This window comes from Anticarsia gemmatalis, chromosome 17 (genome assembly GCF_050436995.1).
Source record: "Anticarsia gemmatalis isolate Benzon Research Colony breed Stoneville strain chromosome 17, ilAntGemm2 primary, whole genome shotgun sequence".
Classification (NCBI taxonomy): Eukaryota; Metazoa; Arthropoda; class Insecta; order Lepidoptera; family Erebidae; genus Anticarsia; species Anticarsia gemmatalis.
Window position 1 is genome coordinate 990,310 of NC_134761.1, and position 18,872 is coordinate 1,009,181.

The 18,872-nt window shown below is 34.9% G+C and overlaps 3 protein-coding genes across 9 annotated transcripts in view; 2 read left to right on the top strand and 1 right to left on the bottom strand.

Moving 5' to 3' along the window:
• The window catches only part of RIC-3 (RIC3 acetylcholine receptor chaperone), a 46,346-nt gene extending 32,089 nt beyond the window's left edge, over nucleotides 1–14,257 (top strand). For 6 of the 7 annotated variants that reach the window (XM_076124986.1, XM_076124983.1, XM_076124979.1 and 3 more), the window contains 6 exons: nucleotides 3,061–3,645; nucleotides 4,543–4,638; nucleotides 6,957–7,079; nucleotides 7,413–7,485; nucleotides 11,409–11,464; nucleotides 11,760–14,257. In XM_076124986.1, the coding sequence (XP_075981101.1) occupies nucleotides 3,061–3,645; nucleotides 4,543–4,638; nucleotides 6,957–7,079; nucleotides 7,413–7,485; nucleotides 11,409–11,464; nucleotides 11,760–11,894 (1,068 nt within the window). In that variant the 3' untranslated portion in view covers nucleotides 11,895–14,257. The remainder of the gene's footprint in view (nucleotides 1–3,060; nucleotides 3,646–4,542; nucleotides 4,639–6,956; nucleotides 7,080–7,412; nucleotides 7,486–11,408; nucleotides 11,465–11,759) is intronic. The other variant, XM_076124984.1, reaches the window with a different exon arrangement.
• A 348-nt stretch (nucleotides 14,258–14,605) lies between these two features.
• On the bottom strand, nucleotides 14,606–15,857 carry LOC142979803 (NADH dehydrogenase [ubiquinone] 1 alpha subcomplex subunit 11-like). The gene is made up of 2 exons (XM_076124987.1): nucleotides 15,270–15,857; nucleotides 14,606–14,728 (listed from the first exon to the last, which is right to left on the bottom strand). The coding sequence occupies exons 1-2, from the start codon at nucleotides 15,769–15,771 to the stop codon at nucleotides 14,721–14,723; spliced, it is 510 nt and encodes a 169-aa protein (XP_075981102.1). The 5' UTR covers nucleotides 15,772–15,857; the 3' UTR covers nucleotides 14,606–14,720.
• A 459-nt stretch (nucleotides 15,858–16,316) lies between these two features.
• Nucleotides 16,317–18,301, top strand: cpa (F-actin-capping protein subunit alpha). The gene has a single exon (XM_076124977.1). The coding sequence runs from the start codon at nucleotides 16,345–16,347 to the stop codon at nucleotides 17,209–17,211; it is 867 nt and encodes a 288-aa protein (XP_075981092.1). The 5' UTR covers nucleotides 16,317–16,344; the 3' UTR covers nucleotides 17,212–18,301.
• The last annotated feature ends 571 nt before the right edge of the window (nucleotides 18,302–18,872 follow it).

Below are 18,872 nucleotides of genomic sequence, written 5' to 3' on the forward strand. Positions count from 1 at the left end.
TTTACTGTAATTTTTTTTATTACTCACCATTCACCCAAAAAACGGTTTAGAAATGGTCAGTATTTGGTCAGTACTTTTGAATTTTTGGTCAGTATAATCAGTATTTTCGACCTTGGAACTTGTTTCGGCCCCTGCTTGTGTCATAATTGTTCTTTATCATATAAATAACGTTACTTATCGCTTCGATGCTTGCTTTTATTTACAAACATCATTTGAAAAATATTTCGAAAATTATTTTGAGACGAATCTTTCACAATGCTATGTAAATACGGGATTATTTTGAGCCTGTCTTGCCCGTAGCGGGCATGGTTAATTTGGATAGTTCTCAAAGCATTCAGAATAGAAATGCTACTTTTGGGATAAGGAAATCGTGCCTTGTCACACTTGACAAAAAACTGAAGATTTGGTTGGAAGTAGTGTTGAAAACGTAATGTGTAGGTGTTGATAAAAATGATAATTTCGAGATAAACCATACCTTAGGTATGTCTGACAGTAGTAACCAAAGTGCCATAAAGTAGCTGAACAGACTTTTACCAACAAATCCATTTGAATTTTTGCCTTTAAAAGGGTCAAGTATTTAATTCTACAAGATGACTAGATTTTAATTATGTACCTCAAGCTAGAAATTTGCTTCCAATTTGGACGAAATGTTACCCGTTTTCCATCAAGCTTTTTATATGCTACAAGAATATTTAGCTTCAAATTTTCTCAAATATTACGCACTCAATAAATCTTTTTACAAATTGTACATGATACAAGAATACTTCGTAATTTTATGACCAGTTTAACGTTATTCTGCGTGTTTGGCACGGAAACTGTGCGCGTTTTTGGGCAAGCGCACTCAGTCCATAAATATACGACACTTTGAGATAAAGAGGTGTATTTTACGTTGCTTTGTGTGTAAAGACATACCCTTATTCATAAACACACTATAAACCTATTTTAGTGAAAAGACTACTAAAATATATTTTTTCTTTTTCATTTCGCTAAGAAGCTAGAAATATCTTATAAGCCTTTCATAACTTCACATATTTTTATAAATATGGCGGATAGTTTTCAGGTAGTTGAAATCATTGAATTGTCATTTATCAGTTCAAGCATTCTTGTTTGCTATATTGCTTTAAGCAATAATTAAATTTGTTTCCCTCATGGCGCAGTAGTTAAGGTGGTCGCCACCATTGCGTCAAGAGGTTGTGGGTTCAATTCCCACACGGGACAATTATTTGTGCGATCCACAGATAATTGTTCCGGTCTGGTTGTACTTTGTCTCCGTTGTTTTGTTTGTAAACGTCCCCGCGACATAAAAGCAACACTTAGTACGGAGGAAGCGGTTTTAAATAAACGAAACAAACAATTGTTGAATAAGTAAAAATAAGCTGCATTTAATAACACTTAAAATCATCTCCGGATCTACCGGTAATTTTTTTACTGACAAAATTTTTCGTATAGATCCAATATTTATTACAATATTTTCTAATTCTTTCCTTAATGTAGGTAATTATTAAACATCTTAGCCCAGCACAATATAACAAAAAAATATGCACTTTTTTTATTTTTCATACGGCAGCTTCTATTTAGGAATTATTTTTGATATTCGTTCGTTTTATTATATTATGTTCATCCTTTACTATTCCTTCTTGTTACTTTCCTTCATGAACTAATCCCGCTCCATACGTCCATTACCAACATCAGCATGAAGAATTAATTATTATTATGTTGTACATACGTATTAATGTTGCCAGCCTTTGTCTGCCTGCACCTGAGTTACTCGACTAAACTAACAATTCATAAAAACTAAAAATAAAGTTTTGTAAAAATTAAAATGGTGTTTTTTTTGTTGCTGTATAATTTTTTGTATACCGCTGAAATTACTTGGTAATATTATTCTTTATATTTAAAAAGGATCGTATTTTTAGGTACCATAAGGATGAAATAGGCTGATGTTTTTATTTTATTGCATTATAATGTATGAGAAGTTTATCACTAATAATTACTATATACTCATAAGTTAAATATATGTTGAGCCAATTGCGTAGTCTAGTCATATCTCATAGGCCAATGATTAAATAGGTGCTGTGCTCTTGTTATAAGAGTGCCCACGAAAATTACGATTTAACGAGTACATTTTGCGTTTCCAATTTTTCTAAAACTAGGGATCTACTTACACTCTATACTAAATTACTTACACATACAATTAATTAGCGGTTTTGTGTGATTTTTAAATATCTTCTATTTACTTCGTATTTTCGTTTTTGATATTTTAAAATTGGTTCGTTTCTTCCGTTTACTTCTTTCTTCGCATTACGTTGAATTAAGCCTAAAATATTTTTTTTACTTTATTACAAATCGGTGATATGACACTTTAACATCATAATCTTGACGATTTCTTGTAACAATAACCTTTATTTTAAGACCTTATTGGACACCATGTTTCACAAGTCCTTTTCAACATTTTCATTTCAGCGGTACACAAACTTTTTGAAACCCTTTCTTTGCTGTTGTTTTTTTTTAGATTTTGTTTCCTTTTGTAAATATGTAGTAAGTATCTTAGCTGATATGTATTTTGATTTGAATTTTTTCTTGCATTTTTGTTTTATTGTTGTAGTGTTCCCGTTTTAGACTCCCCTGCTGTTCCCAGTATGCTTCAGACTCCATGCTTCTGTAAGAAGTTAATTAGATACTTCTTCATGTAACGTGTTGTGTGTTGTTTATTAATTAAATATTTGGAGGTCTGTGTCCCTTAGTTACTTATTAATTGATGTCACCTTTTTGCCGAAACTATTTTTTTTCTAGCAACACCTTATGTGAAGAATTAAAGTTTGTAGCAAAGATACATAAATTAACCGTCCAATTATTATGTCTATAGTAATATTAAACCTAAGTTACAGACACTTAAAGTTTTTATACATTATTCAGAAAGTTACCGATTAATCATTAATACATATAAAATTACTTGTCAAATATATGTACATCTTAGCTACAAACCAAACCCAGTAGAAGCATGCACTACACCAACAATACTCAAAACTTCAAAATAACATCACCCTTTATAATCTACAGGATGTGCAGCAGGATAACAACACTCGCCCTTACACGAACGGCACAATCATACACAACAGCGGCCCTGTACATATAGTCGCTAGTGAGTATCAAGAACCCGCTAAAGAGAAAACAGAGAAAGAAACTACTGAAACTGTAGATAAAGAACAGAAGGAAAGTAATATAGAAGATAAAAAAGAGAGTGAAGAAGAACCTGTAAAACAAGCTGAAAAAGAGGCCAGCCCTGAACCTGTCAAAGAATCAACTCCTGAACCTAAAGAACCTACTCCAGAACGTAAACAAGTAACAGAAGAGAAGGAAGAAGAAGAAATTGAAGAAGTAGAAGAAGTTAAAGAGTCCAGTGAAGAACCAGAGATTATCGGTACAGAAGAATTGAAAACTGATTTGAAGGAAAAGAACGGTGATATACGAAAGACAGAAGATTTCTTGAGGGAGGAGATTGAAAGAGTTGTGGAAGAGAAGAAAGAGAAGCAGTCGACACCTGAACTTCTAGAAGAGGCTATTAAGGACGAAGAAGAAGAAGAAGAAGAAGTAGAAGAAGAAGAGGAACAAGATGAACAAGAGAAGGAACAATCGAGTGTTAAGGTGAGAGAATAAATTATTGTTTATTTATTGTACACTGAACATACTAATTAGGAACCTTAAGGGTAGATACGGGCTACCGACTATATTTCCTTTGCGATGATCTGTACCATGTGGCGGCCACCGGCGTCAATAGAGTGCGCTAGATTCATATAAAATGTATAAAAAACTATAGGAATAATGCCTTTGGCGGCGTGTGGCCAGTGGCCCGTGTCCAGGGACCCTTAGAAATACTTTACTAAGTTTATTATGCTGATATACCTAGATTAGAATTTGACTTTGTCTTTTATGTAAGGTTGACAAAATCTATATAATAATTTGTTATACATCTTGAATGGATTTCTTTCCACGTACTTGTTATGGTCATTTTTATAGTTAGTTCCACTACACTTCGCTTAGTAGCTCACATTTTGTATCTAAACACATTTACAATACTTTTATGTTTATGTATGATTTGAATAACTTAGAGATACAGGGGTTTCGGTTTTATTCAAAAATCAGAATGTAGACTTCTAAATTCTTCATAATGCTAAATTTCTCTCAAAGACAGTCTATGGATTATTCAGAGAATAACAAAACTTCTGGTTTCTCATAATAATAATGATTGATTCGTATATACGACAAGCAAGACTGAAAAGTGCTCTGCCCGGGGCGCCTGAATGAATGAATAAAATGTACTTTACATAGATAATCACAGTTTTTATAATTTCATGTTCTTTAAATTCCTATGAAAGGCAATTTATTGGCCTTTATATAGCTTCTTATATTTAGATTGAAAAATCTATATTTTTAGCCTATAGACTTATCTAGACTTTCGTATTTTTTAAACTAAATTTGAGGGTAGGGCCCCGAAACCCTAGTATCTAGAGTGGCACATAACAGCACTAGCACGTCCCGTAGGTGGTAGGCATGGAGGTGACGGCGCACCTGGCGGACGGCGGCTCGGTGACGTCACGCCGCGCTCCCCCCGCGCCCCCCGCGCCCGCCCCCCGAGCGGTGAGGCCACACTGCACCGTGCATATTGTACAGACTCTCTATGAGGAGTAGAACAGAGTTACTTTTAAGCAATATCAGGCTAAAGATAGGATTTTAACTTAAATTTTAACCTAACGACTAATGTGTCTAAAAATTAAACAACTTATTACGTACTCTGCAAAACATATGATCGTAGCTTTATAAATAATAACTTAATATCCAAAAAATAAGTCTTCTCGCCGCGTCTGTCTATTTTTCTACTTGTCTGCCTGTTCGTCATAGATAAAGTGATTCTTGAAGAAAGTTTTAGTATATCATTTTTTAGGCTAACCGGATGTAACCCAAGCAACATTTATAAAGTAGAAATCGTGTATTGAAAATGGTTTCAGCAACGCAAATGTTACTATATACATTTTTTTATACATTTTATTTATACGGGTTTTGCCTATACGCTTAAAAGAAACTCTCGTCTAATCCACAAGTCTGTATGTTTGTCCTGTCCCTATATATAACAATATTTATTAAATTAATATGCATTATGTTGTCATTGTTGTCCGTATTGTAGTTAGTTTATAACTTGACTATGAGAATGAGTGAACCTAAACACATAAGAAATCGGATTTGCAACTACCGAGATTTTTCACTGACATCAAATATTTTCCTTGCCATAACTTTTTAAAATGCCTCTTTAAAATTAATAAAAGTGATCAAGTATTTTTTTCATTTATGTCTCTCTAAATCATCTCCTATTAAATGAGAAAATTGGTGTAACATTTTTTATTGCGTGCAGGCAGTCCCGCTATGGCAATACCATAGAAATCAGAGAGAGTAATATTTTACTCCCTAGATTTTTAAAGTGGTGTGTTGGTCCCCTTTTTATATTAAACTATGACTCATTCTTATAGTTATATATTATTAAGAATGTTTATGTTTGCCTGACATTCCATTGCACTGCTTAGTATTACTTGTAGTACCTGCTCAATTGCTTAGTACAAATTTTATTAATTTATTTAAATAATTTTACTTTTGTATGGATACATGAATAATAGAATGGTGAAAAGTATGGAATCCATTGCTATTTAGTAATCGAAAATTAATGCCATCTATCGAAACTGGTAATAAAACATAGCTTAAAGCTTTGGATCATGCCCGCTAGATGGCAGATCAGATACTACATTAAAATAGACGTATGCATCAAGTTAAAGTGGAACTATTTCACTTATCAAACCTTTTTAGAAACTAAATGAAAGTAAAAACCTTATGAATAACCTTCCAATGACAATATTTAAGTTTTATAGTACTTCTATCTAATTTAAGTAGATACGGTACATAATATATCATTTGTTCTTACTTATGTGTCCATACAAAAGTATGTCAAAGAATAAAACTGCTTGCATTTGCCAATTTTACACATTTTGTTAGTCAAATAAACAGTTTTTATATTAGAGAAGCAGTTTTATTTTAATATGTCTATTCACTAACAAGCCTCCGTAGAACGTTTAGTTAATCGTTTAGATATTTATGAGACGTCAGATTAAGGCGAAAGACATTAATTTTGAGATTTTTTGGGTACTTTTCGATATACAGGTTGGTCTTTATTTGTCTCGTGTTTTACTATTACTAATTAATGTAGTAGGTAAAGTTTTAAACTTAAAAATTCCTATTTAGAAAATCTGATTACATTATTTATAATTATAAATCGGGTTTAGAGGTCTTTGTGTACCTTTAGGCATACGAAGCAGCAAAGTCTATAATGGGACTTATTTATTAAAATTGGGCAAAATAAGATTATCAAATTTTAACTCAGCCTGTATAAAAGGTAATGATTTATTGGTATTAGCTACTGTTTTGAAGTTAAATTAATGAGTTGATAAAATATTTAAAATCGACATGTTTTGTTAATGGTTTTCGCCTACTATTGTAGAATATTGGTAGCTTAAATGTTAGAAAAGAGGGAAAAGATAAAACTAATTTGTTAGATAATTAACAACATAAAATAGTTTAAACTAGTAGCTATATTTAAATATGATACTCAATCTAAATTTAAATGTAATTCCTCACAAATCAGGTAGTCATCTACATACACTCTATAATAATATATAATTTACTAATAAGTGAAACGTAAAATAATTTATTATAAAACTTATAATAAAGTAAGTATGCAAAATTTTACCACCATAGTTGGCTGAAAATACTGAAGGAGTTTTAGTAGCTTCAGTTTGTCAGAGTTATCGAATATTACAGGACTCTGGCTGGTTGAGGTGTTCGGCGACTAAGCGTACCACAACTTAAGAGTTTGTTTGGTATTAATAGTAATGTTACGTTTGTATGTTTGCTAGCACGAGGCTGAGAGCGTCAAGTCGATATTCCTGGAGACGGACATCCCGCAGCAGTCGCGCGTGCTCGTCACCGAGTTCGCACAGGACCGCACCGACAAGCCCGCGCCCACTAAACATTCACCGGTGTGTATTTAATTATTTTAGAAACTTAATGATATCGCGTACAAAATTTCATGTCTTTCATTTTTTATAAGGGGCGATTTTTGAAAATATATTTTGTTCTAGATGTTTTAAGGTCCGGATACTGATGGATTGGTATCAACTCGTTATGAACACATACTTTGTGTCTCCGTGAAATTTTAGCAAAATTATTTTGTTGGTCATCATAATACATATGTCATAGACATGATAACATAATAAATTTTGACAAACAGACTAATAAAATGTTAATCTTTTGTACTATCTAAACTATTTTCAGTAGCTCAAGGTCAACATTTTTTCTTTCAATATTTCCAGATGGTAGTGAGTGGCAAGATGACTCTGTCGTTGATACAGGACGCACCACGAGACACTCCTGAAAGGGACCAAGGTAAACCATCAGGACCGCCACTATATTTTTTCTTTTTTAATAAATAATAAACAATTCTCTTTTAAATTTTCGCAATCTATGTAATTTTTGACAATGACTGTGCAACCTATTCGTCTTCTCGTCCTTGTTCTATGTAACTTGAGGTCAGCACAACATTTGTACTTTCAAAAACAAGCTTTGAAGGGGATTTAGCTGTTGTTGCTGCCTGGCTGCCTGCCTGACATCAAACCTCGTTGATATTTCGACAATATCTCTGCAATAAAATACTTAATCCCTAAGGCCTAAAACCATATTCAAGACACACACGTATTTTGTGTCACCGAACATTGGTTGCTGTCGCACCAATTAATATTTAATAATCAATATTATTCTATAACAAGTGCATTCAGTAGGAAGAAGGCAATACATGGAGGGTCAATGATCTTAGTTAGCAACGACATAAAATGCAAAGAACGTAAGGATATAGTTAGCTTGTCAGTAGAACGCACTGCCGAAGTATCTTGTGTAGAACTCGAGCAGCATGTTATAGTATGCATATACCGTCCACCAATGAGTGACTTCAGTTTGTTTGAAACTATAGTTGAAGATATATTAAAGCGTTTAAGTGTTAGTAACAAGTATGTGGTTGTCTGTGGTGATTTTAATGTTAACATATTGGAGCAGTCCAACACTACCACCAGACTGATTACTCTTTTCAAATCATTTAATCTAAAACATCTTTTTAATAATCCAACTAGAATTACCGAACATTCGGCCACATGCTTGGACAATATGTTTAGCAACTGCGTATGTCTAGACAGGGTCATAGTTAACGATTTAACGTCAGACCACTGTGGGCTGAACGCAGTCTTCTCTAGGAAGAATGTTATCAAATCTAACACGATAACTTTTAGACCTATTACACACAACCGCTTGACATTGTTTAATCATGAGGTAGCCGCCAAGATTTCCAACATTGATATTACTCAGAATGACCCAGACGATCTCTATAAATCTTTGTTTAGCGTTATTGAATCTCAGTTTAATACGATTTTTAAAGAAAAAACGATCGCTAAGGAAAATACAAAACTGAAATTTTGCGATTGGGCGACTGTAGGAATTTACAAAAGTAGAGCTAGGATGTATGAGCTGTATGCCATGAAACAATACAATTTCAATCCAGGTTTTCTTGAATATGTTAGGAATTATTCAAAAATTTTTAAAAAATCTTGTGCTGCTGCTAAGTCTTTGTATTTAAGCAACAAGATTAAAAATTCCAACAACAAAAAAAAAAACAACTTGGAATATTATCAATAATGAAACAGGACGATCAACACCACCCGATCACGACTTCGAGTTAAATGTTAACAATCGGGTTATTACAGATAGCCTAGGCGTAGCTCAAACATTTAATAATTATTTTTCTGACATACCAGTCATTACGACTAGTTCCTTAAATTCCTCTACCGCTAAAGCAGAATCATTACTTAGGAGCAATGTGAGTCAGTGCAATGTCTCATTTTATTTTAAGTATATAAACCCCTCTGACGTAATCAGAGTATTCAAGTCGCTTAATTCCAAAAATACTGCGGACTTGTGGGGTATTTCTGTCAAGTTACTTGAGAGTATTATCGCTGAAATAGCACCTCATTTAGCTGCAACTTTTAATCGATGTGTAGATGTAGGTGTGTTTCCTAATTTAATGAAGCACAGTAAGATAATTCCCCTGTTTAAAAACGGATGTAAAACTGAGCCCAGTAACTTTAGGCCAATATCCATCTTGCCTGCTATTAGCAAAATATTTGAAAGGGCTATATTAGAGCAACTAGAAAGCCATTTCAGTTTGTATAATTTACTCCACAGCAAACAGTTTGGCTTTACAAAGGGTCGATCTACCATCGATGCAGGGGTCACACTTATTAGGCATATTTTCGATGCTTGGGAGATGTCGCAGGATGCTATTGGGGTATTTTGCGATCTCTCCAAAGCGTTTGATTGTGTTGACCACAATACTCTTTTATATAAACTTAAGTACTATGGAATTGGGGATGTGGCACTTGACTTACTTGCATCCTACTTGTCTGAGAGAGTGCATTATACAGACATAAATGGGTCAAGATCCACTGGATCTGCGGTTAGTCTCGGGGTACCACAGGGCTCTATCCTTGGTCCGTTCCTTTTTCTGGTTTATATTAATGATTTGCCACATCAGGTACAGGATCTGTGTGATATCGTACTATTTGCTGATGATACGTCGCTTATATTTAAAGTAGATCGTAAGAAAACTGATTTTGACGATGTAAATGGTGCTCTTACACAGGTTCTCAATTGGTTTACAGCCAACAATTTGTTGTTAAATTCAAGGAAAACCAAATGCATTAGATTTACCATGCCCAACGCTAGGAATCTAGGTACGAACGTAGTTCTAAATGGTGAGGTATTAGAAATGGTCAATTCCGCAACCTTCCTAGGTATAGATTTAGATAATAAGCTTCAATGGGGCACCCAAATAACAAAGCTCGCGGGCAGGCTCAGCTCCGCAGCCTATGCGATAAGAAAAGTAAGACAATTTGCTGGTGTAGATGCGGCAAGACTGGTTTACTTTGGTTATTTTCACAGCGTTTTGTCCTACGGTATTCTACTTTGGGGCAGAGCTGCTGATATAGACACAATTTTCGTAATTCAAAAAAGAGCAATTCGCGCTATTTACGGCTTAGGAGCGCGGGACTCTCTGCGGGATGTATTTGGGAAAATAGGCATACTGACGGTGGCATCACAGTATATTTTTGCGAATTTGATGTTCATCAAACAAAACATAAATTCGTTTGCTAAGAATAGTGACATTCATAACATTAATACCAGAAATAAGCACAAATTAGTAGGTCCCTGCAATAGATTGCAAAAAGTACACAACTCATTTGCAGGTCTTGGTGTTCGGTTGTATAACAAACTCCCTAGCAGTGTTATGGATCTTCCCCAACAAAAATTCAAAGTAGTTGTTAAAGATCATCTTATTAAAAGGGGTTATTATAAGGTTGACGATTACTTAATGGATAAGAAAACATGGGATTAGTTAGTTACGCGTTCTACAGAAATCGAGATTAAATATCTATATATTTATATATACATCTTTGCATTGTATAAACATTAATCAGTCATTTCAACTCTGTAACAGAGAGGTATTGCACGAGTCTCAGTGGTATTCATTTTTCTTTTTTTTTCATTGAAATGGTGGGCTCCCATGCCAAGGTTCGTCATGCTCACTAAAATGTCATTGCTTGCGGCGGCGTCGTGTGCCGGGTCACCCCCTTCCCTCTAATATGTGCGAAGGGGGTGATGGCTGGTCCACGCGTCATACTCGTGAACGGGTGCTGCTTGGGGTGACTGGTCGTCCTGGGTGTGGTGACTGCCATAAATTTTTTTTTTTTAAGCAACTACTTTTCACTAACTGTACTTCCTTTACCACAGTATGCTCTTGAAATGCCTCTTATGATTTCATTTATATTATTATGTGGGTAGATGCTCCCATCATGCTTCCAATACTATTTATATCTTGTTTATTAGCACCTTAATATATTGATTTAATTTATGTTATGACCAAAGTGTGTTCGGTAGTGTTGGTAGGTAGCAGCTACTTACATCATCAATGTTTTATACCAGCATAAATATTGTTAAAATCATTTGGCGATTAAAAAGAGTGGCCAGGAGTTTCTTGCCAGCTCTTCTCATTGGCCCTACCTTCCGAACTGGCGGTAAATTCACTCTCTGTATCATTGACTATCATAAGCGTCAGCACTTGACCTAAATGAATAAATGATTTGATTTTGATTTTTGATTTCAACCCCCACAAGGTATGTCAACCACTAGGCTTGTTAGGTTCATGAGTAACCATACGACAACCATAATGTTCTGGATATTAAATTAGTATTGTCTAAATGTTTCAGAGTCGACAGTGGACGACTTCACCACAGCAAGTGCAGTGACACAGAACGCAGCTGAGGTAAGCATTCTTGTTCGATGATCCGGATTCAATACCCGAATGAATAAGCTATTGTGATTGGTGTCCCACAGCCAAGAGATATACAAGCGATATTTAACAAATAAAAAATATTTTAATACTCCAAATACAATAACCTAGCCTTTTTTCCAACAATTTTGTCGACTTCCAGTCTCACTGGATGCAGTTTAATACCAGTATTTTATATAGAAATATTTCAAATACCTAATATCAAAATCACGTAATTAATGTAATATTTTATTTGAATAATAAATCCTAAAACAATTTATTTCTACAGAAACAAGGAGAAGAATCGGACGAAGAGATTGAAGAAGAAATAGAGATTGAAGAAATAGAGGAAGAAGTTGAGGAGGTAGAAGAAGAAGAAGAAGAAGAACAGAAGCAGAAGGAACCGACCAAGAAGACACACTGAATGTACTGATGTAGCGGGTAATAGGGACTGTGGGGTGGTTTGTGACTCTATGGACTTAACAACCTTAGCATAGTAAAGAAGGTGTGATATCTATGGATCTATAGAAGAAAACACTATCTATGAATCTATAAAAAAATACCTCTATGGTTCATGAAAACACTACGGAAAAAAAATACTCTAAAAGAATTACTCTATGATTAGGTTTGGTGGCCAGAACAAAATGTTACAGTTTCGTTTACGAATTCTTTACTTTCATCAATTTTTCGTAGTTTATTCTATGCTTAAGTGGCAAAATAAATATTTTTTGTTTATAGTAACGTGTTAGAAACAACACTTAAATGTTACAGACCGCTACATAATATTTCATATTACACCTTATAAAAAGAGACAAAAAATCCTTCCACAGAGTCACAAATCACCTACATAAGAAAATATAAAATATTTTTGTTGTTGAACGCAATTTATTTATGTATTTATTAAACAAAGCTTCTCTTCCACTCACTCTGTTATTGTTGAAGGTGTACATTTTATTCGTTACTTGCTTTCGACGTTTTATCACTGTTGTCCTGTGTTAATAGTTTCTATTACTTGTTTGGATATAAACCGACATTTAAGAACAGTTCAAGATGCATAAAAAAAGCCCATAGAAGTCCTGGAAACCAGTTTATGAAAACTTAAGTTAAAGTATGTCCTTTCCGTCTTTACTTCATATTTTTTCTATTTATCGTCTCCTTGCTAGGTTATGGGTCTACTCCCGAAATGAGGGAGGGTAAGTCTCGAGTCCACCAAGTTGACCAAATGCGAAAAATTATTTTATTAACATTAAGATTTTAGTTCTTTTTTCTCTGCATACCCCACGGAAAAATGTGTATTTTATGTATATCTAAATTTAACCCGCAATTTTATACTTATATAAATAACTTAACAACTGTAAAACTTAGTTCTTATTACAATTACATACGTCGTCTATATCCAAACAAGTTTCCCGTTACAATATTTTAAATAATACGAATTTAATATATTGAGTGTTCGATCATTTGTGCCAAAATATTACTTCGGGCTTTTTAGCTGACCTTTTATACATGTATGATTCTTTCAATGTACTTCCAAGGGATATGGACTGTCTAACACGTTTACTAAGACGAGACAAGAGGTTAGAAATAATGACTTTTTATTGTTATTATGGTTAGTGGTCAACCTAGTGTCAAAGTTGTTTGAGCGCGAAAGGCCTTTGACATCTTAACTGAAGAAGCTCAACTTAAATATGCGGCAATCAATCTAAGAAATGTCCACGCCAAAAATTGCTTAACCCACTAATCGTTTACAAACCACTAATCGTTTACCACAAAGTGACTGATGAAAAATGGTTGAATGTCTTGTCTTTAAGTAAACGTTTAAGTTGATTTGAGAGTGTTTTCAGGTTGGTGAATGTATGAAATATACTTTTCTTATAATATCAAATATCATTGATGTCTATTTAAATATTACATAGTCGTTGTGTAATCGAATATAGTTTTAAATCGATGTTGAATTTATTCGACTTTCAAATTTCCCTCCTTTTTCACTCTCAGTGTTGACAGACTGTAGCCAAATTGTAATTAACTACTATTGTCTATTCTTAACTTAGCGTAACTATATACGCAAAAAAACTGCACTCACTGCTAAATTGGCTCAAAAATATATAATTTTGTACTATTGTCATTAATTTTAAAGTAGTAGTCAAAATTTTCTTATGTTGGAATCTCTGATTCGTTAATTTGGTGTCGTTATTGGCCCAAGAACATATATTTTTAGTGTGATATATTAAAATGTATAAGCTCAATGTACTGTGCAGTTTTTTTGCCAGTAAGTATACTATAGTATGCCCCAATTAATCCCCTATGTCCTAAGGAATGGGTAACTAGACTAGAAAGATAGAAAATACGTAATAAATTTTGCACCAGTGTGAACTTAATAGTAATAATTATGCATTTAAGGATATTGTGACATTTTGTTTTTATTTTATTTATTTTGATAATTTGTTATTTGAAATGAGAATTATTATATTTTTTTTAATGGTGGGTTCCTTTTTTAAATTTCAGAATAAAAAAGACACGGGGTTATTTATTGTAAGAACTAGAATGAATCGTATAGAAAATACGAATACTAAATTAATTACTGTTTTCGATGGTCTCACAAATTCTATAGTTCCTTTTGAAATTACCTACTCTGATAATGAAATAGTTTTTCATTTGAGATAAAATTTTCTCATTTCAGTATAAATTGTATTGATATTGTTTAAATAATTTAACATTTACTGTAGCATTTTTTATGTTATGCTTAAATCTGTTTTTTAATTGTAAGGAAATAAATAACTGAAGTGATGTGTGCTGTTGTTTATTTTACCTTTTTCATTGCTAGGTGGTAGATTTTAGTTTCCTCTTGAAAAGGCCATAGCTCACACCATGTTACTTTGTGTGTCTTACGGCAATTTTCTTCATACATAGGTATCTAAAGTGACAACTAAAGCCATTGACTTTATTTAAATTTGTGGAAGAAGCACATTTGGTTGACACTTTTACATTACCCCTACACTTTAGCTGCAGTGTCACTCTACGGCAGGACCCGGGACCGGTAGCCTTAACCTCAAAATTGAGTTTAATTCCTGCAGCTGCCTCCAGAGTAATCTGACATTCATGCTGCAAGATTGGCCACAAAAGAAACAAGCAACATAAGAATCTTCCCTTGGTTTATTGTAACACTTAAATAAAATAAAATTACAAGTTTGATATTATTTACATTTCTACTATTTCTGTTCTCTGACTCTCCCCTGATGCTACTTGCTGTTTAGTTGCCTGAAACAACAAAAAGATTAAATTAAATTTCTAAACTCTGTATAGACGGACCTTCTAACTCTAACAAGGAACAACCTACATTAGATTAGTTTTGAATAAACAAGAATGTGGCTAAAATGTGTTCAAACCCTAAAAGACTGTGTTGTTTATGAGTATTTAGTTAATATTACCTATATTGAGACCATTTTCTTTTTTGAGGAGCTAGAATGCATAATTTGAGATTCAAAATGTGAATTGGTTATTTGTTTTTGGTATTTTATTGATATAAAGTCTGGATTAATTCTAATACATGAAGTACGGAGGCTTATGTGAATATAAACATAATGCTTCAAAAATGATTGTTTGTAAAACCAAGCAGTGAGAGGGTGTTATGTTGACTATACTATATTTTCACAGCACACCTTTGAAATATCTAAAATTTGTTCAGCGATACATATTAATAAAATGCCTAAGGTATTTAGGGGCTAGGTTATAATTTAATTTACTAAAGTATAGATAGCAAGCCTTATTAATGACAAAAATATTAGCAAATGTTAATTACCTTTGGTCCAGCCCTTCAGCTCATCAATATCTTTGACCAGAGTCCAGTCATGATTGACTGATTTAACAGTTTTAGATGCTTGAATAACATCTGGGAAGAATGTGTAATTCTCTTCAATAGCGGTCTTCTTGATGACGCCCGCCATACCTAGGAAGAAAGCCGCAGGCAACGCGATTATGGGCGCTCTCTGCCAAGCACTGAATATAGCGCCAGCTACTGCACCACCGAGGAAAGAGTTCAGTTTATCGTCCTTGCCCCTTATGTTTCTAGCCGTATTAGCGGTGACAGAATAGGCTGCGGCCATCCCAACCAAGGGACCGACGTACCAAGCATACCTTCCCGCAATACTACTGAAACTAGTAGGATGAGAAAACATGAGGACATCGTAAGTGGCCGCAGTAACACCGGTGACAGTTGCATATTTCGACATAACAAATGTCTTCATGAAGATGTCCTGCCCTTCAGGCGTATCGTAATATCTGTATCGCAGTAGCTGGCTCATTTTGAAAAGCTAGTAAAAGCTTTTTCGAAATAAAGTTACACAACACAATTTGTGAAGTGTCAAATAGATTGACTTCTTCAGGGATAAGTGCGTGTTTACAGATAAAGTTAATGAGAAGTAGTAAATTATCTGTGATAAATATATCTACGTAATTATTTGACTTGTATCGATACAAAAAAAGATAGTGAATATAATAATAATCTCATAGAAATAGAATACCTATATTTAAAACAAGGTACCGGTGATGTTCTTTTTACATAGCTTATCTTTTGAATTATAACTTGCTCTATAAACGTGTACCATAAATAACGTTCAGGAACAAATGTGTATCAATCAGTTTAATGCACGGAATTTGTATTAATGTATCCAATAGTTATTAAAATTCTCTTAATGTCACAGTTAGAATATGAGTGTTAATTAATTAACCAAGTCTAATAAAACTAGGTCTGGTGTATAAAAAGTTTTAATCGCAAACGCAACCAGCCTGAAACCCGATTATTATTTCTTGAACGCGTCCGATGCACTAATTCTTGCATATCCGACAATCCGTCACTAGTGTCAAAAGTATCAAAAATGGCGGCGGACGGTGACGAAGTGATTAGTGATCAGGAAAAAGTTAGAATCGTTTCAGATTTCATATTACATTCGCCACCGGGAGAATTTAATGAGGTGTTTAACGATGTAAGAGTCCTACTAAACAATGACACCCTTTTAAAAGAAGGAGCGAGCGGAGCGTTCGCGCAATACAATAAGGATCAACTAACGCCCGTGCGCCTCGAAGGCGAGGAACTGTACACTCTCATCACCGACCACAATGAACTCGGCGGTGGGAGATTCTTCGACCCGCGCTCTAAGCGTTCCTTCAAGTTTGACCACTTACGTAAAGAAGCGTCGGAGTATGAGCCCTACGAGCCAGATCGAGTGGCAGAACCGTGGCGGGCCGCGCTCGACGAGGAGCTGACGGCGTACGTGGCCGCGCACTTCAAGCACGGCGCTAGCCTCGTCGTGGGGCGCACTCTAGACACGGGTGCCGTACAACTCGTAGCCTGTATTGAGGATCATCAGTTCCAGCCCAAGAACTACTGGAACGGGCGGTGGCGTTCCGTGTGGTCGCTCACGGTGGGCGCCGGTGCCGCTGAGTTGCGCGGCATGCTCAGAGTACAGGTGCACTACTACGAGGACGGCAACGTTCAGCTGGTGAGCTCCAAGGAGGTGCGTGCCCCCGTGACGGCCAGCGGCGAGGCGGCTAGCGCCAAGGAGTTCGTCAGGCTGGTGTGCGACGCGGAGAACGCGTACCAGACCGCCATCTCGGATAACTACAAGACGATGAGTGACACGACGTTCAAGGCGCTGCGGCGACAGCTGCCGGTGATGCGCACCAAGGTGGACTGGGCGCGGCTCGTCTCTTACACGATCGGTAAGGAGCTGAAGAGCCAATGATGTCCCGCCGCTGCGCTCTGAGCCGCAGCGGCCGCTCCACGCCTGTACATATTCGCGTAAGAGTAAATCTTGTTCAAATGTTTACGGGCGCCGGGGTGGCGCCGCGGCCCGCCCCGGCGCGTATTTATCTATGAATATATAGAGAAATCGCTATCGTAACTGTTAAATTTTATTGCATTTTGTTACACTCAGTACGGAATGATTATTATTGAATAGCGAAGTGTCTGAATGCGGCTTATTTTTGGACAGTACACTCTCTTATGTCGCGAGAGATCTATTCAACGAGTTTGTGTCCATTTTTGTTGATAGCAATGAGATTATACCGAATAACATTGTACTTAGGTGTGGGCAAAGTTTACACCCGTCTTAGATCTGTAGAACTTGTGACTGGACGTCAAACTTGATCCATTAATTTATCTGCTCTTCGGGGATGATCGGTTGTTGTGTAAGCAATATGATGACTGTCACTCATTCATTTAGCTTCTTGTGATTATTTCAAGGGCGCATGTCAATTACAATAAGATAATTATAATAAAATTACCCAAAATACCTAGTTATGGATGTTAAAACTAAACTGATGCATGTAAATGTAACTTTAAATCCATCCACTTCTTCATAATTTGTTGTTTGATCAGTATTATGGTTTGTTCTATATTGCTTGCACACAAAACAGAGTATTATATGACAACAGATTGGTCAGGAAAGGTAAATAGAAGGTCTCCAATGGTGCATTTAATTGTAGTTAATTTAACAAAATGTCCACGTAGCTTTAAAGCAGCGTCTATGCGTGTAGAGCACAATATTATATTCAATATTTTTCAATTTACAATAAATTTTGGAGTGTTGCTCAAACTAACTAAAGCAGTGAGGAAATTTAAAGAAAATTAGAGAATTATTGTCCATATTATGGCTTTGAGAGTGCGAATGATGCATAACTTTTTTTTATATAATGTGTAATAATTGTAACGCCAATAAGGATTATTTTGTAATTATTATAATTATTATTTTAATAAAGAACGTACATTAAAATCCAAGATAATGTATGATTGGATTCATTTCAATAAAAATATATATTAAAATGTTGCTAACATCTGTTTTCTTTTCATTTACAATTAATTATTCAATGACTGAAGGTAGGGGAAAAAATACAATACTAGTTAGTGATAAAACTAATGAGGGTAGGTAGTTTAAAGTTTTATCTAAACAGGAACTACCTGACTACTCATCATTTGTATCTCAACATTCTTAAAAGTACACTAAGCCAGTATAATTATTATTCTCAGCGAAGGGACAACTTGAGTTAGACAATGTGTGAAAAAAGTGTGTGTGTTATGAAGAAGAAACATTTACTGTCAGCAATTTGCGAAACATGCACAGGTAAATAACATAAAATTATTGATACCTACCTAATAAAATAAACTTCCTAAAATGCTATAATCAAGATTCAGTTTCTTTAAAATTAGTATTTTGTCATCAGGCAGTCTGTTGCTCTAGAAAGTTGACCTAACACAGTTTGGTCGCGATTACGCTAATGATCACTCGTGACCATCTTTCTTGCTTGTTTTATAAAATGGCGAACTTTGTGGGTGACAGGAAGTTAGAAATGACCATTATTAATAGCTGTTTTTGGGTACTATATCCTTTGCTAGGTGTTTCACGAC

Excerpts from the sequence above, each read along its gene's own strand:
- LOC142979803 (XM_076124987.1), bottom strand. The coding sequence starts at position 15,771 with ATGAGCCAGCTACTGCGATACAGATATTACGATACGCCTGAAGGGCAG.
- cpa (XM_076124977.1), top strand. The coding sequence starts at position 16,345 with ATGGCGGCGGACGGTGACGAAGTGATTAGTGATCAGGAAAAAGTTAGA.